We start from the raw sequence: 26,183 nt of genomic DNA, 5'->3' as shown, positions 1-26,183 counted from the left end.
TGTCTCTCTCTCTCTCTCTCTCTCTCTTTTCATTTAAAACGTTCAAAAAGGGAAAAAAGAAGAAAGGAGAAAAAAAAAGGAAGAAAAGAAAAAAGGAAGCAAAAAAAAAAAAAAAAAAAGAAAAGAAAAGAAGAGAAGGGAAAAAAAAAGGGCGAGATACGAAAAAAGTTCAGTTCCTCTCTGATTTTCGGACTGTGATCTTCGTCGCGAGCCGATATTTTCCTCCCCGCCAGCCCTTGTCCCTCCCCATCCCTTCCCTTGTCACACTCATCACGTCAAACCTCCTCCCCCTCCCCCATCCCATCTTTAACTCTCGACTATCAACCGAATACGCTAGCATGAATATAAATTGCTCTACCACACGGGTTTTCATCGTGACCTCGACATCCGCCAATCAGTCGGCCACATTTTCCACGATATAAAAAGGACAAATGAATCGTTCGACTCGTATTTCTGCGATAAGAAAATTTCTTGTCGATTTTCGAGAATTTAATTCGAATTTAGAAAGGGCAGAAAGAGGAGAGAAAAAGAAGAAGAATGAAGGAAAAAGAAAAAGGAAAAGAAAGAAAGGAAAATTATCGCGGACAGCAATGAGGGGATGATAATCTTTATATTGTTATTTATTCCATTCCCTCGATGATATATCAAACACATGTCCGTGGCACATCTACGGTTTTGTTTTTACCTGTTTTTATTTCTTTTTTCTTTTTTTTTTTTTTTTGTTTTTCTTTTTCTCTTTTATTTATCTTCACTTTTTATCATAATTGTATCGTAACGACGGTGAAGGGATTTATTATAGTAAGCGCTTGAACAAGAACGTTTATCAATTACAATATTACAATATTACAATAGAGCTAACAATTTTACGATCGAACGAATCGTTTCTATAAGAATCAAATAATTTGTTATTTCTATATTCGAGTGAAATTCGAATGAAGAAGAAAAAAAGAGAGAGAGAGAGAAATGAAAGAAAAAGGAAGAAGAGGGAAAAATATCGTCGATCCTAATTGAAGAATGTAATAATCATTATTTTGTTCGTTTCGTATAACGAAATAACTTTTTGTTTTTTTTTTTTTTGGTTTTTTCTTTCTTCTTATATTAAGCGTATCATATTTCTATAAATGTCATTGGCAATGTTTTGTAGTTTTATTGATACAGTATTATGCTAATGGAGAAAGGATGTACGATGAAAGCTTTTGACAAAAAACCACGTTATTTCTTCTGCGAACAGTGTTAAAGGAGAAAATGGAAATATTTTTCTAAAAAGAATTCCAATATATGAAACGTATGGGAAAAACGTAAACGTCGGTACTAAATCAAAGACACTTTATTTCGAAGTAAAAAAAAAAAAAAAAAAAGAGAGAACTGAAGAGACTAAAAAGAGAGAAAGATAGATAATGGAAGGGATATCTTCTTCGAGTAAATTTTCCAAGAAAATTGCATGAATTTTATTTGACAAAGACGAGAGAAGAATGTTCTTGATTTGAAAATAAATGTGAAGTTTTTTTGCAGCTTCTTTGAATTTTAAAAGAATATATTGAAATAATATTTTTTTTATTAGAGATCATCGAAATAATGTATGTTATCAACTTTCACGTTCAAAATCTTAACGTTCGTTCTTACATTGTATTAATGATAAACATTAAATTATTTAATTTTTAATAAAACTATTTGACAATTAATTTTATTGAAATATTTAATAATTTTTAATTAAAATATTTAATACGTTAACGTAAACATGAAAAATATTACCTTATAATTGTTTCTATATTGAACTAATAACTCTTACCTATACTTTATTACTTATATCATATTATTTATATATTCATAAACAATTAACAATAAGTAAATATTTATATATCGTGAATTATACAAAAGATTTAAGAAATTAACGTCTCAATCTTACGTCTTACCTTTCAATCGACATGGCTGTGAGTGTGACGACGGAGCAAATGGCCGAAACACTTTGCATGTAATGGACAGATTTACATAGGAAGAGACCCATTGTCCATGTATATGAGAAGAGCTTTGCGATCTGAAACGTTATTGAAGTTAGTTGGATTATTTCATGAACAATTTGTACGATGGATTCAATGATTTCATCATTTCTAACTTTAAATTAATTAAATTAGAGACAGATCCTTGAAAAAAAGAGAAGGAGAGAGAGAGAGAGAAAGAGAAATTTCTTCGACGAAATGCTGTAAAAAGGGAAGCGACCGAAGAGTAAAATGAAATGAATGAAAATAAAGAAAGAGAGAGAGAGAGAGAGAGAGAGAGAGAGAGAGAGAGAGAGGGAAAAAAAGAGATGAAACATGAAATAGGCTACCCCTTACCCCTCTTAGGTCAAATTTAGTCTTTATTTAACGTTAAGAAAGGTAAGACAGCTCGAATTAAATACGTTTAATCAAGTTGTATTTTCACGAAGATAAAAGGTAAATTATGAAAGTCGTTAAGGATATATTTCTTGGAACTCACTAATGAGGACAGTATGACACCTAATCTTGATTTGTAAACTGGGTATAAAGGTTCATCGTTTAAATCTTCGTTCTATAAACTTCGATGGTATATAATGATATCTTTTAACGAATACTATAATTATAATATATACAACTATATAACATAACACCTTTGAATTACGTTCGAGTATCCGTATACCCGAGATTGTATATTAATTATATTTAATTATGAAAAATTTCTTTGATCATTCATATTTCATGAAACTTTGTATGAATTTAACGAAAGGATAGAAAATATCTGGCTATTGTCGTTGTCTTTCTTATCGAATAAACGTACTACGAGATTACCGTAGGAGGCTGTAAATGAGATTAGCTATGGGATTAGACCGCGCCTGTAAATAAATACCTTTTCTAAGAAACAAAAAAGAAAAAAAAAAGAAGAAGAATAAGAAGGTCAGAAGAGGAAAAAAAAAAGAAAAAAAAAAAACAAAAAAAGAAAAAGAAGAATTGTACGCTATAAAAATGATTTAATTTGCGCATGATGATACTCAACAAATATAACGTTTTTATTTCGAAGCATACACGGTTCTATAATCTACGTATTTAATTTTTATTCCGATTTAATTTTTATACACGACTATTTTCATACGTCCCTTTGAATATAAGTTTTATACTTAATAAAATATAATTATGCTAATTGTATATAATTAAAAAAAAACGCAAAAAAAAGAAAAAAGAAAAAAAAAATACGAAAAGAAAGAGAAGGAAGTATCGTCGATCTGAAATTAAAAAGAATTGTCGAAAATTCCAAATGGAGAAATCCTTGCTCGTTTAAAGTTAATTAATGCGCGAAATAGTCGAGTTAAATGTAAATTAAATCGGCTTATTCTCGAATGCATCGAATCGGTTTTGAAATCGAAACTGTAAAGCCATTTACAGAAGACATTTACATCGTATTACCGAGAAAAAACATGGGATGTTACGCGAGAATATACTTAAACGCGTATTCTCATGTGCGTTTTTTGTCACGTGCTTACATAACTTTTCTTTCTTATATAGATAACATTATTTTCTCTCTCTCTCTCTCTCTCTCTCTCTCTTTTTTCTCATCATTTTACACGTAACATAAATATTGATACATATACGCACCAAGATTCTTTTAAATCGAGACACCTAAATAAGTATTTCGAGAAAAAAATTCGATAAAAATTTTCTTTAATATTGTTTTTTTTTTCTTTCTTGTTTTTAAATAGAATACCTATAATTTTTCCTAATGGCGATTAATTCTATCAAAAAAAGAAAGAAAAAAAAAATAAACCAGCAACTTTTGTCTGATTGAAGATTTTCTCTTAGAGCCATTATTTTCTACAACATTTATCATTATATTCAAAGCAAAATGTTATGGCATACTTGAAAATATAAGATAAGAAATGGACAGGACACGATGGCATGGAAAGGGACAGGAAAGGGTCGAACGTGTCAGGACAGAACAAAAAAAGACAGAACTGGTTATAACAGGAGAAAGAAATGGGAAAAGGACGAATAAAATTGGAAAAGATAAAGTAGGATTGAATAAGATCTAATAGAATCCAATAGGATCAAATAGGACCAAATAGTATCTGTTATAAAAAAAAAAAAAAAAAAAAAAAAAAAAAAAAACAAATAAAATAGAAACTTCTTTGTCTTCCTGTTCTTTTCTGTTCCCATTCCGTTCTGTTCCGTTTCGTCTCATCCATGTCCTGTCCTGTTCCATCCAATCCAGTCTTATCCTGTCGTCTCCCATTCTATATTTTATTATAAAATATAAAGACTGTATACAAAAATCTGTTAAAAAACCATTGTTTGTTGTTTATTTTTTCTTTTTGCATTAAATAAAATGCCATCGAAAAAATTAGTCTTTCATTAAAAAAAAAAAAAAAAAAAAAAAAAAAAAAACAAATAATAATAATAATAATAACGAAATACAATCATTTTAGTGAGAAAAAAAGAATTTTGTTTAGAACTTCTTTTTAAAAATACATTGTTTTGTAGTTATTGAGGGGTTTCCATTTAAAAAAATTCACACCGTATATATACACATATATATACATATTGTACATACACATATATATACACACACACACACACATATACACACATATGTTCCCTTTATGTCATAACAAATATTATAAATCGTCGCTACATTGATATAATATTGCATTCGATTCAAAAAATGTATGCTTAATATAACACGTATATATTATACATATGTACGTATATGTATGTATATATCTACGCTAGGTATGCCGATTGTACGCAGTACTTGACTTTGGTTTGCTTCTATATTAAAAATGCAATTTAAATCGAAATATCTCTTGAAATAACTATAACTATAACTATTAAAAGTTTAATTGCTATTTTCTTAAATTACAACCTAATTAAATTTGTCCGATGATTACTCTTTTCTCTTCACTTCATATAAACATTTAAAGATTATAATTACATAATTTACAATTATAATAATGAAAATGATATATGACGTTTTATAAAATGTCTTTTTGATCTCGTTCAATTTTACTTTATTATAATATTTGCAAAATTATACTGAAAATGTAATAAAAAGACTGATAAAAGAAGAAGACAGTATCTTCTCAGAACCTACGATGCAATTTTCATTTTCTTGAAGAAAAGTATTATCACTGAAACTCAACACACACATACACACACACACACACACACACACACACACACACACATATACACACACACAGAGAGAACAACTCAGCAACTATTCCTATAATTACACTTGCGATTTTAGAGAAAGACGAAGAGAGAGAATGAGAAAGAGAGAGAGAGACAGAGAGAGAGAGAGAGAGAGAGAGAGAGAGGAGTAGTATGCAAACGTACGCTTTAAATTATCACTCGAATTCCCAACTAGTTCAATTGATAAATCAATTATTTACAAATCAATAAATATAGCACTTAATTTGACAACGAGTTTTTTCAATAAAAAGGATCTTTCATTCGATAATATACGAATCGGTAATAATGAAAACAATGTAAATCGTATGTACATTTATTTTTTAACATATTTCGACATCATTAATTTAAATAATATAAAAAGCGTTTTTTTTATAATTACAAATTGAAAAAAAATTACGTTTACATTTAATACATTGAATTCTTTTAATGTATGTTAATTAAAAATTTTCGAAATACCGTACGAAGACAAAATACGTATGCCTTTTAAATATCACAGATGACTCGGATTATTTTTCTAATTACCAGTTCATATAAAAATTACTGTAAAAGAGGTAAGAAAAATAAAAAAAAAAAAAAATATTGCGTCGTAGTAAAATTGAACAATATGACAAAAGATTACAATTATTATAGAGATTATTGTTATAAAAAAAAAAAAAAGAAAAAGAAAAAAAGAAAAGAAAAGAAAAGAAAAATCAAAAACATTCATACAGTCCTCAATTGTCTTGAGTCGTTTTAACCGATGAATCATTCGTGTAAATCGCTTTATGAAAAAAAGAAAAAGAAAAAAAGAAAGCGAGAAAACCGATAAAGAAAAAAGAAAAATAAGAAAATAAAAAACAAATAAAATAAAGAAATACAAACGAACAAGAAATTGTAAATAATAATATATCGAAATTAAAATCGTTGTAAAGGAATTATTCCAAAAAAAAAAAAAAAAAAAAAAAAAAAAAGAAACGAAAGAAAGAAAAAAAGAAGACAGAAATGAAAAGGAAAAAAGAATAATTGCGAACTTTCGCATAACGATTCACCGTGAAATATTCTCTCCCTTGTTTGGGATAAGGCAGGATAGGGGGAATGGGGGGAAAGTAGAGAGGATTATTTAAAAGCAAAAGTTTGAGACTTCAAAAGCATTTAGTCGGAAACGCGTTCGACAAGGCGATATCGCACATACGTAGTCGAATACGAGCTCAAATGAAATTATGTCTCAACCACGAGGCAAAAGCTGCTACAGGCAGCGGGTTAATGCTCACTCGATGAGAATTTATGAGAGCATACTTGGCGCGCGCGGGCAAATAGAAGCTTGTTTTCGTCGGTCGGCAATGCTTCGAGAGCTTATATTGCCTCTAACTGTACGAGAAAGCTTGCGAAACGATTCACGAAAGCTCTCTCTCTCTCTCTCTCTCTCTCTCACACACACACACACACACACACATAAATCGATCATGAAGTTCTTTTCATTTCGATCATTATACAGTTAATAATATTTAAACGCTGTGCAATTCATGAAACGATTTATCGTTCGTTGTTCGTCTAATTATCACTCGAAGAAAATTAATAACCGATATGGTTTAACGCGTACGCTCATCGACCATAAATTTATGATAAAAGCTCGAAGATAATGGAACTGCATTACGATACACATACACACACACACACACACACTCACGCATGATAACGAGTTTGTATTTACAATGATACGACTGGTCGAACGGGAAGAGTTTTATCGGATTAACTTGGAAAATTCAATATCGCACGTTCAAGGCTTTAAAAATAATTAAAAAAAAAAAAAAAAAAAAAAAAAAAAAAAAAAAAAAAAAAGAGAAAAAGAGAAAGTAAAAAAAAAAGAAAAAAGGAAAAATAGAAAACATCTAAAAATAAGAATTTAAAAGAAACGATTAAAAATTGTAACGAAAAATGATCTCTCTCTCTCTCTCTCTCTCTCTCTCTCTCTCTCTCTCTCATTCATTCTGTACCTTCTCATTCTTCTTTATTCAACAAAAAACTAATTTTTCTATATCATATAGCTGATATCGCATAAAAAGTTAACGATGATCTTAAAGAGATTTATCATAGTTCAATAAAGGTCGTATAACGTTATCCGAGTGATCCAGAAGCGTAATTTATGATCTTGCACTTCTTGTACTCGACGTTTATACACTCCTTTGTGCATACATTGCGAATTTAATTTATGACCACTTCAATCGGATAATTTGCGAAATATCGTAAGAAGACATGATTATCATGGACCAGACGTTTTCAACAATATTTCATAAAGATCTATATAACGAATATAATTATTAAGTATATATATATATATATATTAAAAGGATCTTTAGGGGTGTTCTTTTTCTTTCCCATTTTTTTTTCTTTTCTTCCTTTTGCATTAGAAAAAAAAAAATCTAATCAGAATATTTCTTTAACTTTGCACGTCGAACGGAGAAATCGTTCACGGGCAATCAACTTCTTCTTTTCGTTTGATTATATTTCTAGGATTAAATGATGTAGAAGGACGAAAAAAGCCATTCACGTTCCTTCGACCAAAAAGATCACGAGGTAGTTTAGGAAAAATTGCTACGAATACGAATTCCACGAGATGCATTGAACCAAAGACAGATTTTTCCACTATTGTGCAACATGTGTACCGTCCATACCAACGAATTTCTATGACGGAAGATAAATCTCACAAGTGTCTTATAAAACAACATTTTTATAGATCGATACAAACAAGGCGATAAATGTTTTATAAAATAAAATAAAAATAACTATTTTCATATAGGATATCAAAATATATATATTTTTTTTTGTATTATTTATATATATATATATATATTTATATTTATATATCATATAATATATTAAACATATATATATATATATATATATATATATCTTCGTCTTTACATCTAGCAAATTTAATTTAAATATCCTTATAAAGAAAAGTAAATATACGAAAATGAATAGTACATAGCTGTCGACTTCGACAATAAAAACTCTTTCGAAATTGCAAAAATGTTTTAAGAGAAAGAGAGAGAGGGAGAGAGAGAGAGAGAGAGAGAGAGAAAGAGAGAAAAGAAGAAGTGCATGTTCATTTTCGAGATACGAATGTTACAAAGCTCGTATGGATACACAAGCTGACATAGACTACTCGTTAACGTCGGTTATTATTTTTTACAACGAGTGACATTATGGTAGCGTCGGTGACCATGTACCAAACGACAATAAAATTATCTTACCTGTGACAAGAGCCGCACCTTCTTTTTGCCTCAAGGCTAATTTACATTTTGCTCTATATTTTATGAATGAAACATTCATCACGCGTAATCTCATCGACATCAAATAAATACTTAAAACGAGTCACGTGAAATATTTATTCGTTCGAAAATTTCTGCCATTTCTTCGTTCAATTTTAACTTAAAAAAAAAAAGAAATTATTCCAAAATTTTCTATATAATCGGCTTTGATAAAAGAAAAAAAAATTGAAGAGAGAGAGAGAGAGAGAGAAAAAAAAAGAGAATTAAAAAAAAAAGAAATAAAAAAATAATCGAAATAAAGAAGCCTTCTTAACGGAGGGTTGAATGTTCTTTTTCCTTTCTTTCTTTTTTCTCTTTCTTTTTTTTTCTTTTTTTTTTTTTTTGTATTTTTTCTTCTCTTTCAGAAAATGTTTTTCAAGGAGCACGCGTACAATCTTCTCGTAATTGGTATTGCACGAAGACTTTGCTTGTTTAGTTAGTAACACACAAATTGCTACTTCACTGACTAAACGTCTAATTACAGGTGTATATATAGACACAACGTCCTTTTGATTATGTGAATTTACTTCTTAATTGGAGACTAATTGTAACAATCAACGAATTTATTTTTTTATAGAGAAAGAGAGACAGAGAGAGAGAGAAAGAGAGAGAGAGAGAGAGAGAGAGAAAGATGGAGATAAAGAATTAAATTCGATCGTTAATTAATTTAACAATACACAGAGCATGATTACGTTATTTGATTATTGATTAAAACGTTATTTTATTATTAATTAAAATAATCGGAGAAGACATGTCTCGTCGGTATGTCAACTTCAAAGTTCTTCTCATAGAATATTAATGTTACTTCAGCATATATTAAAATCAAACTTGTCGATCTTTTCTTAAGTGCACTTAAAAGGTAGTTTATAGCTTAATCTATAAAGTATACATGTATATATTATATTATATTTATTTCTTCATCCTCTTAGCTTTTATAAAAAATTTACAAATATATATATATATATATATATATATATATATATATATATATATATATGTATATAAACTTGCGTCGAATAATATTTAATGAGATTAAAATAAAAATATTTAATTATCGATCTTAATTAAAAATCTTTTCTTTTTTTAATTAATACATCGATTTGTATAAATTAACGATTAAAATTTTAATTGACTTAATAATAATTAATTAATTAATACGTTTTTATTTAATCCTATATCCCATATTAATCCTAAATACTTATCGATAAAAAATGAATCTCTGATTTTCGAATGATTAATCTCTTTCAAAATTGTAATTTTTAATAAAAATCGAATTGTAAACTTATAAATAGACTTATAAGACGCAAAATGAAGAGAATGGAAGATAAACGCATAAACATGATTCACTGAGAAGAATAGCCGTTCGCTAACGCGACAGATGCTCGAGGCGACGTGTTCGCCTAATAAATTGTCGACTACACGAGAAAAACGTATAACGATCGATCAGGATGTTAACCGATACTCGATATAAATTTTACCTCTCTCCGTAGATCGAAGAATCTAAAATTTTTGCTTGATTTTCTTTCTCTCTCTCTCTTTCTTTCTCTCGAGAGAATGACGCACAAGTCACGTACCATCGAACGCGTATATCGACTGAAAAGGTGACAAATTGCCTAGGATGCGAGAAAAAGTACTCGTAAAATTACGATCGAGTCTAACACTTTTTATAACAATTTTAGAAGTGAACACATCTCTTAAAAAAAAAAGAAAAGAGAAAAAAAAAGAATTTTAAATGAATAAAAGCGAAAACGTGAAAACATAAACAAGACGTTAAATTAAAGAACACAGCGTATGCGCGATAGATCGAAAAGTGCGAAGAAAAAAAGAGAGAAAGAGAAAGAAAGAGAAAGAGAAGAGAGATGATTCTCGTGATCTCAAACGCATATAGCGATGAATGAAGATCGAAGATATGAAGGAAAAAGAACAAAAAAAAAAAAAAAAAAGAAAGAAATGTAAAAAGAAATCATCAAAAGAAAAAAAATCGCAACAGAGAGAAACAAAATATAAGAATAAGAAAAAGGGACGCACGATTTACAGATTGAAAAGTGTTGGAAGAGAAAAAGATAGAAGGATAGAGATGGGTTTGAATAATTTTAAGGAGATCACGTATCAGCAACGTCTCCTGAAAGTACTCGAAGCGATTGCACGGAAAAATGGCAGCAGGTGCACTTATGCACGAACTTCCTACTCGTACTTTCTCTCTCTCTCTCTCTCTCTCTCTCTCTCTCTCTCTCTCTCTCTCTCTATCTATCTTTCTCTCGTGTTTCGCTCGGATCGTCAACGTCCATCGATCTTCCCCTCCAACTTGTAAATGATGTCTATAAAGAGCAATACATGTCGTGTGTAGAACACGTACACACAATACATACGTACAACACAGTAGCTGAGAACTACTTCTTATGTATACACATAGGAAGCAAAAATATGTCAAGGATTGTCTTAGAATGTACATTCTTTAAACAAAATAACAATCATTAATTATTATAATAAAATTATATCTACGTATATATTATGATACAATTTCAAAAATTTCACGTATAACGTGATTGATATGTATGAATTTTTTTCTTATATTTTGTACTTTTAAAAATGTATAAAAGAATTTTTAAGAAGATCAATGTCATCGGTATGTTTTATAAATATTTATTGATCTAATGAAAAAGAAAAAAAAAAAAAAAAGAAAAAAAGAAAAGAAAAGAAAAGGAAAAGAAAAAAAAAACAAGAAAGAAAGAAGTAAGTAAAGAAATAAACAAGAAAAAAAAAGAAGCTTTAGAGAGAAAGGAAAAAAAATGTTAGTATTAAATCGACTAGTAAATATTCGTTTATTGAATTTTCAAATAAAAGTTATTATTATTTATTGGAATATAAAATATTGATAACAATGTCGGAATATATTTTCGATACTTTTATAACTTATCTTATAAATATTTTTATAAAAAATGTTTACGATGTTATTTTATCGATCGATCTAATGTAAACAATTTACGATTCGTTGGTTTAAAATATAGTTAATATCAAGGATTTGATCAAACATTTATCATACTCTAAAATATATTTTTTTTTCTATCAAGTTCCGAGAATTTTTGATGTATTCAATAACGGATAAATGGATAGAAAATTATATTTTCTTCTTTTCTCTCTCTCTCTCTCTCTCTCTCTCTCTCTCTCTCTCTCTCTCTCTCTCTCTCTCTCTCTCTCTCTCTCGTTCTATAATTCAATAATTATGAGAAAAAGTAACTTAAACATGCCGAACATACGAAACTCGATGAACATATTGTTTCACGTACATATATTGACGTATGAATTTCATTAATAAAATAGAAATTTCATGATAAGCAATTTATATTCAACAAACCGCAAGAGATTTGATTGTGAATGTCAGAAAAAGAGAGGATAAAATGGACGGAGGAGAACACGATGGGATATTAAAAATGATGACGAAACTGTCACAGCAAGATGTACCTCCTTATGCATGCAACATCCGATTCATTCTGTGTACTTTACATATATATCTATATCTATATATATATATATATATATATATATATATATATATATATATATATATACATACATATGTATATGTACATAAATCCCTCATGTAATAGCTTTTTTATTCGCTGTTTTTTCTTGACCAATAGCTAAAAAAAATGTGTTTTTATTTTTGAAACGAAAAATCAATCATTCGTAGAACTAACAATGAGTTTCGATAGGTCAACTAATAACATATGAACTTCTTAAAGATATTTTTCGTAAGCGTTACTCTTAAAGGGAAACCTGAAAGATTCGACAGATGGGATTCCTTTGAATAATATAGAAGCTTTTCCAATGAGCTTCATATGCATGAGATGCTTGACTCTAGGAAAGTTTGATTGTCTTCTCGCTCCTGTTTACCACCATCTCTTCTATCTTTTATACTAACTCATCATTAATGTGGAAATCAATCATTCTAACAAGTATCCGAAGTAACTTAAAGACAGCGATGAATAGATTATCACGTCAATTTATATTTCTAAAGAAAGAGAGAGAGAGAGAGAGAGAGAGAGAGAGAGAGAGAGGGACAAAGATAAATAGAGAAAAAAATAAAACATCTTATTGGAGGAAATCATAAAATTGTCCTCGCTCTCTCTCTCTCTCTCTCTCTCTCTCTCTCTCTCTCTCTCTCTCTCTTTCTCTATTTTTATATTTTTCATCTTCTTCCGAAGATCTTTGCCAATGAATGCAAAGATTCTTCGAAAGTGATTTAAATTCTTGTAACTTTGAAAATGAAGAACTTTCTACGATTCTTATCAAATACTAATAAGGACTAATTTTCGCTGAGTAATTTGATAATATTTCAAACTAAAGTGAGATAAAGACAATAAATTATTCAGAATACTTAGTGAAATTATATGGTGAAAGATTTGTTATTGTGTTCGTCACGATTCGAACACTCGAATGAACGAATATTCGAACTGGAAAAGTTCCAAGAAATGTTTTCCGAAGACAAAGATATTGTATAAGTGATATTTTTAGTCGTTGACATGAATTTTCTGATCGTTCTGAATTAATGGCGTTCATTCTTTTTCTTCTTCGAAAAATTTCTTTCAATTCGATAAATGTCAAGAGATTAATGTTTTTTTCAAAAATAAGTATGTGTGCGTGTGTGTGTATATATATATATATATATATTTTTTTTTTCTTCAAAGATCTCTTTTGCTTTTGTTTTTTTTTCTTGTTTTCTTTTTTTTTTAATTCTATTTTTAAATCTTCCACATGAATATTTTCGGTCGATAGCTTTGAAATTCGATTGAAAAGTCATTCACCGTTTGTATTATCAAATTTAACAAATAAAATCATAACAAGATTCGTATCGATATTCACAAAGAATTTTTATGACATTAACATAAAAATAAAGAGATACGATATTTGATGAAAATATTGATTGGCATTATTATTTCACCGAGTTTATTACTATTAATTTCTATCACAAATAACTACATTCGATTATTATCATTATATTATATCGATATACGACTCGTTTTTGAAATGAATAAAATTTATTTAAATATCGATAACAGAGAAAAATGGAAAAAGAAAGCGTAGAAATGAATTATCAGATATTATAAAACATATGTATGTTGGTGTATTATTCGATTAATTGAACTTTTCTTTGAGCGACGAGAAAAAAAAAAGAAATAAAGTAGGATTTGTTTACATGAACTAGATATTATTATACTTAAAAAAATTGGATACTCTTTTCAATGGAATGTCCTATCGAATGTAAAAGAGAAGTGAGAGCAAAGGGATATCGGATCTTCGATCATAAAAAGGGATTCTTCGTATCATAAAATCCGAGAAAAATTTTGTTATTCAGGTTAAAGATGTAGGTCATTTTCAGATGCGATCGATCTTCCGCAGATTACCCTTTTATTCTTTTATACATTTTTTCCTCGTTTTATTATCACGCAAATCTTTGCGATAGATCGAAGGAAATTTTTCAATTCGTCACTGTCTTCAAGTATGAATATATAATACCTTTCAGAATGTCCATATAATTTTATGTATTTAATTAAGTAAGAAAAAGAAAAGAAGAGAGAGAGAGAGAGAGAGAGAGAGAAGGGACAAAACGAGTCGAATTTTTCGAAATGAAAATAAATCGAACCATATTTGGCCAAATTCAAAATACATATTCGCGAATAAAAAACTCAAAAAAGAAAAAAAGAGTAAATAAATAAAAAAGATGACATAGCAAAATTAATCATTGTCGTAAATATTGGGAAGATATTTTGTAAAAAGGTATGATTAAGAAAAGGATATAAAAAAGCAAAAAGGAAAAGAGAAAAAAAATCGATTTTTAATATCATACGTACATAAAAGCAACCATCACAATAATGATTATATTCACTTAAAGCGAAAAGCTCAATCGATTTGTCAATATAGTGAGCGACACGTACTTAGGATTATCAAGGAACGAAAGGAAAAAGTGCATATCCTGTTTTGCGATGCTTCAAGAGCCACTTCAAATCGGCTCGTCTCTTTTTACAATGAATAGAGATATACGTAAGTACATATATGTATATACAAGGTTCCCATCAATAGATGTTCGAGCAAATATCTTGCGACTGGTTGATGTAACAAGAAAATTTAATCAGAAAAATTTCCACGACTTTGAATAAGTTACACAGAGTTCATGTAAAAAAGTTTCCTCCTTTTTTTTATTTATTTATTTATTTTTTTTTTTTACTCCTGACCTTATCAAATTATGAAGGAAACATTAGTTTCTTTTTCATCGATATCTATAATATTTTTTATATTTTTGTATAGATCATTTGCAATTGAAAAAAAAAAAGAAAAATATATATATATATGTTTGTTATTCAGGTACATATATATATATATATATATATATATATATATATATATATATATATATATATATATATATATAAATGTATATATAAAGAATGAAAAATTACTTTTTCTTTTGTTTTTTTTTTCAATGCAGATTCGCGCAGTTAATCATTAATTGTAATAAACACGTCGAGCACGTTATAATTCATATTCATTAATGGATAATATCGTCTAATACATTAGCATATTTCTACAATGACGTAAATTATACAACTTATTGATATGTTTATTTAAGATTTTTATGTATACGTCATTCTGTTTCTACGTTTAATGAGAAAAAAAAACAAAAAACAAAAAAAAAAAATAAAAAAAAATAAAAATAAAACGATAAGAGACTCGTTTCTCAAATATTTGTCACTTAGCCAAAGTCATTTTTCAAATCGTCGATGGAAAAAGTTTATTCGCATATTAACCGAGCATCCTACAATTCTTTCTTATTTCTCTCTTGGTTTTTTTTCTCTTTTTTTTTTCTTTTTTTTTTTTTTTTTTTAATGACGTAAATCCTCTTATTATTAAAATTACAATTTGCTGACATTCTAACAAAAAATAATAAAAAAAAATAATTCGAATACAGTTGCATCGATATTATATTATAGAGATTAAATTTTCTTCTCATCATCCTTAAATTTATTTTTTTTTTTTTTTTTTTTTTTTTTTTTTTTTTTTTTACTTTACTCGTGACACCCTCTGAATCATGCGCCATCTCACTATGATTAATTCGGATCAGATGATAATATTACGCATGGTGAAGGCAATTTTCTTTTATCCTGTTTTTCTTTTTTCACTTTTTATCTTTTATTTTATTTTAAGAAAGATCACACGACTATAGATGACTAATATCACATTTATCTATATCTGCAAATATATTTTTCTCCAATGGACATCGATTAGGTTTACAATGAAATAGAATTTTTTTTTTCTTTTTTTTTTTTTATTTTTTTAAAGAAAAGTAAGCCATCACACTATGACTTATCCCATAGAAGGAGGAATTTCTATCTGACGAAGAAAGTACAATGAAAAACTCCCCTTTTCATATCAGCGTGATACAACGAAGAGGATAAAAAGTGTATCTACAAGAGGGGGAAGGGGAGATGGGAGGAGGAGGGGAAGGGAAGAAAAAAGAAAAAAAAAGATTACCTTTCAAATATGTCACCCCGTAAACGTTTTCGCATTCGTAACGATTCAAAACGACTTTTGAGTTTTATTCGAATCTTGAGATTAATTTTTTCGCAACCAATCTCCATTGATAATATTAATTAAGAAATAAAGTCTCGTTGGGACGTCGAGGGATAAAATTTAATAAAATGAATATCGTGATATCGCTTAATCGAAGAAGGAAAAGAAAATATTCTTCGTTTAGTTCTGCGAGCTAATTTAATATCTATGAACTTGTTACGAACGGGAGGAACAATAAATTTCTTTTATTGATTATGAGATTTTAGGGAGAAAATTTATGATGAAAAAAAAAAAAAAAAGAAAAAACGAAGGAAAAGAAAAATCATTTGACTTTTCGAAAATAAAGCCGATGAAATAATAATAAAAAAATAAACAAATATAATGACAAATTCGTTCTCGACGAATTAATTCAATTCCGTATATCTATCGAAAGGGAGATGCAACAGGTAGAAGAAACATGATCTATGTTAACTTAATACATAATATGAAGCAAAACGTAATTACGTTTCTATTAGGAAAAGCAAGCGGAAAATGGGAAAACAATTTCGATATATCAACGCACCAAATGTGTGTATCGAAGGAAATGAGAAATTTTATATGCGATTAAACCTCAAATATCATATACATACGTACGAAATTGGTAATTGTTTGACAATGCAATTCGGAATTTCACAATTAGTTCGAAAATCAATTGAGAATATGTACGTGTGAGTGAAACGGAAGATAGTCAAACCATGGGAATGCGAGCTATCGCGAAGATCATTGATTAATCTTAACGAGATTATCCAATTAGACGTTGAATGTACCATATAGCGCGTGCTATGTACTATCGCAATACTTTTAATCAAATCTATCTATATATATATATATATATATATATATATATATATATATATATATATATATATGTATATATATATATATATATATCCATGTATGTACGTGACATTTGATTCAAATGTTGTATACGAGATCTATAGATCTACTCTCTCTCTCTCTCTCTCTCTCTCTCTCTCTCTCTCTCTCTCTCTCTCTCTCAAATATACCCACCCAGTTAGACATACAAGAGCAACTTAAAGTAGAAACTCATTGACAAAACGCATACCATTACATAATTTCATGTGACATTCATAAAGTCTATAATGATATTTTATAATAGAACTCCTGGAACTATTTCATGACGTAAACTTTTGGAAAATCTATTTAAAATGCTTTTCCCACAGTCTTTGCTCTTTCTCCTACTACGTGATTATGTTTCGTATTCTGTAATTTGTCTTCTATAAGTTCGTGATTCGTGGTTTCTAAATTGTGAATTACAAATTAAATTATTACGATAAAATGATGTAACTCTATTATTTGAAAAAAAAAGAAAAGGAAAAGAAAAGAAAAGAAAAGAAAAGAAGAAGGAAGAAATGAAAAAAGTTAGAAATTAATTTGTTTATCATTTAATGTGAACTTTTTACTTACGAGCAATTTACAAGGAAGATTTAAAAATATCTTTATATGTGTATCTTGGTTAATGTAAGTTTAAATGAAATTGCAATATCATTTGTTATGATAGTAGTGACGATCCACTTTTCTCAAAGTCTAATTAAAAAATAATAAATTTGATTTATACGAAATGAGAAACGTGAGGATTTCGTTTAAGGAAAGCTCTACAAAATGCAGTTCTATAAGAAGGCAAAGAGCATTGATGGGAAGAAAAAAAAGAAAAAAAAAGAAAAAAAGAAAAAAAGAAAAAAAAAGAAAAGTAAATTGGACTTTCAAATATGTTGGATGAGATATTCAACAAAATAGAATGTATACTATTTTGTATAAAACCTATCAATGAAAAACAAAAAAAAAGAAAAAAGAAAGAAAAAGAAAGCGAAAATTTAAACGAAGATAGAGTCAGAGAATGATATAGTAATAAAGACATTAGCAGAGAAAAAAATAGAGAGACAGAGAGAGAGAGAGAGAGAGAAAATGAGAGAGAGATAGAGAGAAAAAGAGAGAGAAAGAGTGATAGGAAAAGAAAAGTAAAGGCAAACATTATTAGAAACATGGATGAAAATTAATTGAATCAATAAATATGGTCGCAATTGAAGAAAATTACATTAACGAGCATTACTCTTTTACCACTGACGGAATTACTTATCGTTCAACACCAAACGACACATTTCGCATCGTACGAGTTTCTCGATGATTCGTCGACTAACAAAGTGTACGGCCAATCATTCAATAAAACATAACGCGAAGGATCGCTTACGTGAACAGTGGTGCTCAAATTCTAACCTTTTATATATGACATTCTTTTCCCCTAATATTTTGTTATATACGTTTCGTCAAGAAAAACGAAAAAAAAAAGAAAAAAAAGACAAGAAAAAATAACATACGAAGATATCTTTAAAACAAATAATAATAATAATAATAATAATAATAATAATAATAATAGATATTAGAGAGAACGAATATGCAATGGTATATATTTCTGACATGATCTAATTTTAAATATAGGAAATCTTTTTTTTTTTTTTTTTTTTTTTTTTTTTTTTTTTTTTTTTTTTTTTGAGAAAGAGAAAGAAAAAGAGAAGGAAAGGAGAGAAGAGGGAGGGAGAGATCGCGTTACACGGTTTATAACTCTGTCAATGAGAAATACAAGAAGAGACATACGAAGGGAGAGGCGAATAATTGAAATTCCGTCACCACCGCAATGTAACGTACGATGCCTTCGAGGGATGAATTAATGATCCTCAAAAGAGACATCCCGTTTTCTTCGACTTTTGATTCAATATTTTCATAATTTTCTCTCTTTAATATCTCTTCGTAATAATATTAATACGAAATATTCATTGGACAAGATGAAATTTTTCTTTTTTTTTTTTTTTCATTCTGTCGACAATGTTCCATTGTAATTGATGTGCGATATCGAACGACAAAAAAAAGAAAAAAAGAAGAAGGAAAAAAAAAGAAAAGAAATAATATTTACAAGTGGTTTTTTTCATCTACGAAAAAAAACAAAAAAAAATTATATATATATATATATATTTTCAGCTGAAAAGATATGACGCCTCGTATAGAATCCGTTTATAACACTTTCAAGGATACTCGGTTATCAAATTGTCAAGGATATGTGCAAAAAGTATAAAAAAAGAAAAAGAAAAAAGAAAATATCAATCGATATTTTCCATTGGAAACAACTTATCTATTAATATGTCTTTAAAACGGGGTTAAAATTTTCATTCACAAATGATAGATAAGTTAATCGAAATATATTGAGGATCTATCAATGATATCGTACCATTCAATGAAGCTCTCCTTAACCTTCTTTCTATTCGTTCTAAAATCATGCGATTCAAGCCTTTGATAATTTCATTCAATGAAGAACACGAAATGAGAAAATTCAAGTTGCCTCGGCAAAGGATTTACAGCGGAATTGTCGAAAGCTAATGCGATATGAAATGGTGATGCGGAACGGAATAGAGAGGGTATTAGATAGGAACAGAGAAAGAGAGAGAGAGAGAGAGAGAGAGAGAAAGAGAGAGAGAGAGAGAGAGAGAGAGATCCATGAGAACGGTTGATGTATAAGTTCCTTCGCTTCCTTTACATAAATCAAAAGACACCCCTTTTACGGAAACGTAATTCACTGTCTTGTCTACGTTCTTAACACCCTCTAAGTACTTACTCGAGAAAAAAAAAAAGAAAATAATAATAGAAGCATCGAATTGACTTATTTCAAAATCTCCGTTCCGTCGAAAAGATTTAAACGATAATCCTTAAACCTCAGAATAATGAGAAACGATAAGACATCCTTAATTGACTGCTTATTACGATAAATATCTATTTAAATTAACATATTTATTATCGAATAACAAAGATTACCTTCGAAATAATGCCAAATCACGTTCTCTCATGTTCTCTTTTTTTTTTTCTTTTTTTCCTTTCCTTTTTATTTTTCTTCTTATTCTTTTCCTCATTCTTATTCCTATCTTCTTAAACGAATAACCATTCTTTCAACCTTCTTTCGCAAATATTTCACGTTACTTTAAAAGTTTAACGTTGTACACAAGTCGACAAAGAAGAAGAAGAAGTAGAAGTAGAAGAAGATTGTTCCACGACTGACAAGAATGGCAATAAAATAAAAAAACGTATGACGTTTTCTTCGTTAAACGAAAATCTTTATAAGATTGAAAGAAACTAAAAGAAAAAATCTTTTTGAAAAAATGTCACGTACATTATGATCTACAATGTAAAGTAAACGTAAATACATAAATATATAGAATGTCTCAGGAAAATTGATTGAATTGTTGAAATTAGAAATGTTTGAAAAGAAAACAAAATTATATTTTATAATATCTAAATTTATTCGTATTAATTTATTCAATAAAAATAAACATATTTCAAATTTATTTCTTAAAGGTATATCTCAGCGTAAATATTTCCTGCAATCTCTTAGTGACATTTTGTATGGTTTAACATTTCAACAAGAATGTTGATGATTTCCTCTCGGAATTTGTCTTTCTGTTCTTAGGTCGTAACAAGTGCGTGACTGCGATCCATCTTGCTATTAAGATGCATTCATGTAAATAAAAAAAAAAAAAAAAAAAAATATCACACGTCAATAGATCAGAAGAGAAAATCACTATGAGATTGCAGGAATGTATTTGTTATTCGAAGGATGTAGCTCACTTGCTAAATATCATATTCAAGAAATAAATTTGAAATATTTAGATTTCAAATGGCATATTATCTGATATTAAATTTCATAAATAAATTTATCATCCTATATTATTTTCTTACAAATATTTATATTCCAAAATTTGTCATTTCTCTCGAGACACCCTATGTATACACTTGTCCCATATTTCAAGGCAATTTATGCAACTTCTTTTTTTCAAGATGTAATGTTCACTTTAAAAATACATATATAAACATATAGAAAACAAAAATAGTCACAAATTTTTTTAAATTATCCTCGTGCATATGTATAATATATATCCACAAATATATATCCATACATACATATATACATAGGTACATACGTATATTCATTAGTTTATATATATATATATATATATATATATAAATGTGTGTGTTTGTGTGTACAAAAAAAATGTGTTTTTTGTACATATCATGAAGTTAACACTTTCTTCGACTAACTTCATTCAACTTCATTAAACATGTTCAACGAAGAAGAACTATATCCTATCAAAAGATACAGAATTGCTATTTCATCGGAACTCAGATGTGAGCATAAAAAAAATTTGAACTGAAAAAAGTCACAATACTGAAGCAGATACACGGATAAAGGAATTTACATGGAAAAAGAAAAAAAATATTACGAAATTGCCAAGAGATGTAACGTCGACAAAAACGAAATAATTCATAGGTATTACAAATAAAATCGATTCTTCGATGTATAAGTAACTTTTTATAACTTGACAGAATTCGATTTTATTTTCATTCGTGACTTTAAATGTCTAAACAATACTTAGTAATTAAAAAAAAAAAAAAAAAAAAAAAAAAAAAAAAGAAAAAGAAATTATTTCATTCATTAATTATTTCATTCGTTAAAAATACGGTGGATCGTTTAAAATGAATTTGTATATTTTTAAATGGAGGAAAAGTTCAAAAAAATTTCTCTTTGTTTAAACCCGTTTACGTATGAAATTTAGAGATTTAATATTTTCACGAAAAGTACCAACTCACGTGAGGTGATCTTTCAGTATAATTAAAACTCATAACAACGTCCTTTGGCATCGGATCGCACCAGTGCGTCCTGTCAAATTTAATAACGTACTCATGGTGTCAAGTGTCAAACATTCACGGGAATTCTCATGCTAGGTAAATGGTACTTACCTGCGAAATTAGATCGTGAACGAAAATCTTTTGAAAATTAAAACTTTATTAACAATATATTGATTATTAAGTAATCTTCCAGTCTCTCTCTCTTTTCTGTGTAGATCATTAAGAATTATAAAATAAAAATAATCCTATTATTTATTTTTGTTTTTTTTCTTTATAAAGAAATGATTTTATAAACGAAAATACAATATTATATTATCTTAAGATTACCTTCACAGGTATACAGAAGATGATCAATAATAGATCAGCCGTAGCCAAACCACCGAGAAAAACATTTGTAGGGGTTGCAGGTAATGGTCTTAGTCTTGGACAAAGGGTTGAGGCAATAATGACCACATTTCCTGGAAAAAAGAAAATCAAAATAATTTTATTGCCGATTATGAGCTTTAAATATTATTATACGAGAGTCTGTTTCATTAATATTTACAAGAGAAATTTATCTTGGCGAATATGAATTAATATGAAATGGCAAGTTTAATATCTCACATTTAAATCATTAAAGTTATTGTTACTACCAATGCTATTACTTCGACGTTGTAGCAAGCTCAATGGAAATAATGATATAGCATAGAAACGTTATTGAAACAACGTGTACGAAATACCGAAGTTCATTGTCAACGTCTCATTTACTATGAAATTCACGTAATAATATATATATATATATATATATATATATATATATATATATATCGTTGGGATATAATAATTATTTATGGTCTTAATAATTTTATCATCAAAAAATTAACTTTGATAATGGTATTTAATCATTTGTATGATTAATCTTAATTAACGGTACTTATCGAGACTTTATTTAAAATCTGATTAAACGAAATTATCTAATAACTATGATATATATATATATATATACGTTTCGAACGAAATTCAATATTTATTAAATGAAAATGAATAAACGAAGTTTTTCTTATCTTCGTTCTTATTAATTTATTATAAATTTTCTCATTAATTATGATAGAACGAGAATGTACTCGACTTATATGATTTGTCGTTAATTAGTTCAAGAAAGTTTATCTTACATTTGGAAAATTTGTAAGATTGAAAATTATATTAAAATTTTTCTCTCTTCACACATAATTTATTATCTTTTTCTTTTTCTTTTTCTTTTTCTTTTTCCTCTTCTTTTATCCCTTGTTCCTCTAATAATAGGAGATACAAAATTACTTTTTTATTTAATCTTAATCTCCGAAGTAATGAATATTTTAATTGAAATTTCCAATGGGATTTGCTAATAATTTGATTTTAATTAACACTCACCTATTAATCCAAGGAAAAAGGTTGACGAATAGACAACGAGAACAGGAGCCAGTTCCTTCCATCTGAATTTGTTGAAGGACTCATTCCAATCATAATCGGGAAACTTGACCGTACCATTTGTCACATTAAACGTCATTGCGATTAATTTTCACTATTCGCGACACTTCGGAAATAAATTAGATCAACCAACGAAATAATTGTTTTCTATTTTCTTGTCTAACATTCCCGATTATTTAAACACAAAGATCAAAATCACCGAACAAAAAGTTTTTCTCGTTGTTTCGACATCGTTTCATTTAATGTACGATCGTTATAATGTATCTTATAGAAAATTCTTCTATATTTGTATTTAAAAACAAAAAAAAAAAAAAAAGAAATAATATTTTAATCCACGATTCACGACACGCACCGATGCATTTTCAATTATTAGATTAAAAAATATCTCTATGATAAAGAATATTTATTATGGATTAATTTTCTATGATGTTATTTTTTCACGGAAAAAAAATTTATACAACGTGGTACTTATACTATACAAGTAACACTTATTTCAAATTATTAAATGAAACTTGTATTACAAGTTAAATCATAATATGAAACTTCTATTACAAGTTTGATTTATATTAACGCAAAATTTACATTATAATTATAAATTATAATATAAAACGTGTTACAACTTACATATATATATATATATATTAAAATAACTATATTATACTAAGTGTAACATATACTGAGTACATCGAGTGTGTATAAAAAATTAATTTTTTCGTAACTAAACTGAAATGAAACTTCAAGAATACACATGTACACGTATTTGTGTATACATGTATATGACTTGAAAATTACATCACGTTAGAGTCGAAAGAAGAAAGAAAATAAAAAAAAAAAAATAAAAAAAAAAGGAAAAAGTAATGACGAGACGACTCGCCCATCGAGTATAACTACTTTCTCTGGTCGCGACATTCTTGAAGTAAGAATGAAAAAGGGTAAAAGGAAAAAAAAAAAAATGAAAAAGAAAAAAGAAAAAAGAAAAAAAAAAAGAAGACGCAAGTTAAAAAGAAAAAAGAATACGAAAAGCATAAATACAAAAAACCGTGATAATAGAAACGTGACCGTACTTGAAACAAGAAAACAGAGTACAGAACATCAATGAGAGATTTCGGCTTTAATTCGACGCAACTTTGGCGTCACGTTTCTCACATTATGGTTTGTAATGATTTGTTCATTCAAATGAGTACTATATGCATTCACGATTCTCTTAGATTCAATAGGGTAAATCAATTCGTAAACTCTCCAAGTTATTCCTTAAAATACGACTATTGTTCCTCGAACGTGAAACATTGTTCTCTATAACACGATTCTAAAACATAATAGAACAAACCAAATTCAAACAAAACCAAGCGAGAATTTCACATTACAAAGTAGTCGATAATGTTATTTCATTTGATATCAAAGTGAGATTAGGTTTCTCGAGAATGCTACTATGTTGAGAATGGCTTTAATCTCTCTCTCTCTCTCTCTCTCTCTCTCTCTCTCTGTCTCTTTCTGTCTCTCTCTCACTTTATCTCTCTCTTGTATTTACATCGTAAAAATTCTATCGCTTGTACATATATAAATAATTACTTTCCACATTTTCAACAACAACTGTACTTCGTTAGAAATTCAATGAAGCATACGATTTTATAGTGAATAACAAAGAAAGAGGGAGAGAGAGAGAGAGAGAGAAACATACAAATTAATGAATAAAACACATGTTATTGGTAATCGATTCAGGACTTTCTAGGAATAAATAAAACGAAATTGGAATAGATGTATTTACATAAAAGAATCATTTTAACGGGTCATTTACTCGAAATATATTAGACAAATCCATCTCGAGAACATTACGTATGTGGTTCGAAAGCTATGCTTTAAACCCTCGAATGGTCTGGCTCGTATAACTCGGACGGATTTGCTTCTGCAGAAATGCTTCGCATTTCCGTAACGATACCTAACGCAGGAATCAATGCGATATCGAAATCGGTTTCATACATAGATATACATATCTATGTACATATATACATACTTTCTATATATTATATATGTATATATATATATATATATATATATATATATGAGAAAGAAATAACAAGTAAATTTCTGATTGTATCGTAGTACCACTGACGTTTAACGATTAAATACAAAATGACATCAATATCAAAGGATTCAACTATGCGCACATATACATATACATATATATAAATGTACATTGCTTACGTATGTAAATACATATGAGAAAGAAAGAGAGAGAGAGAGAGAGAGAGAGAGAGAGAGAGAGAGAGAAAGAGAGGAAGAGAAAGGGAGAGAGAGAGAGAGAGAGAGACAGTCAATTTGTGATTGCATCGCAGTACTACTAATGTCTAATAATTAATTATTATGTGACATCAATATTAAATGAATCAACTATGTGCATATAATATACGTATGTATATATGTACATTATCTACTTATGTAAATACATGCGCATCAGAAGGAAAGAGAGACAGTAAGAGAGAGAGAGAGTAAATTTCTGATTGTATCGCGTAGTACTATTGACGTCTAACGATTAATTACAATGTGACATCAATATCAAAGGAAGCAACTATGTAGCAGGTATATATATATATATATATATATATATATATATATATATATATGTATTACTTATGAGAAAGAAAGAGAGAATAAATTTGTGATTGCATCGTAATATTACTAACATCTAAGAATTAATTAATACGTGAAATATTAAAAAGAATCAATTATATCCATATATATATATATATATATATATATATATGTGTGTGTGTGTGTGTGTGTGTACTTTATCTATACGTACGTAAGTACATATATACATATGAGAAAAAAAGAGAGAGCAAATTTGTTATCGTATAATAGTACTATTAATGTCTAAGAACGAATTAAAATATAATATTAATATCATTAAAGAAATCAATGAACGAGAAATATAATACAATATATAGTAGTATTC

The 26,183-nt window shown here is 28.3% G+C and overlaps 1 protein-coding gene across 8 annotated transcripts in view; it reads right to left on the bottom strand.

The window, feature by feature from the left end:
* LOC124949644 (QRFP-like peptide receptor) overlaps positions 1-23,617 on the bottom strand; it is a 41,932-nt gene extending 18,315 nt beyond the window's left edge. For all 8 annotated transcript variants that reach the window (XM_047495115.1, XM_047495106.1, XM_047495134.1 and 5 more), the window contains exons 1-3: positions 23,174-23,617; positions 22,112-22,242; positions 1,914-2,035 (exon numbers count right to left, since the gene is read on the bottom strand). In XM_047495115.1, coding sequence (XP_047351071.1) covers positions 1,914-2,035; positions 22,112-22,242; positions 23,174-23,309 — 389 coding nt within the window. In that variant the 5' untranslated portion in view covers positions 23,310-23,617. The remainder of the gene's footprint in view (positions 1-1,913; positions 2,036-22,111; positions 22,243-23,173) is intronic.
* Positions 23,618-26,183: the final 2,566 nt, after the last annotated feature.

This window comes from Vespa velutina, chromosome 1, assembly GCF_912470025.1.
Source record: "Vespa velutina chromosome 1, iVesVel2.1, whole genome shotgun sequence".
NCBI lineage: Eukaryota > Metazoa > Arthropoda > Insecta > Hymenoptera > Vespidae > Vespa > Vespa velutina.
The sequence above is the reverse complement of the archived record's forward strand: the minus strand, read 5'-3'. Positions and strand labels throughout refer to the sequence as shown.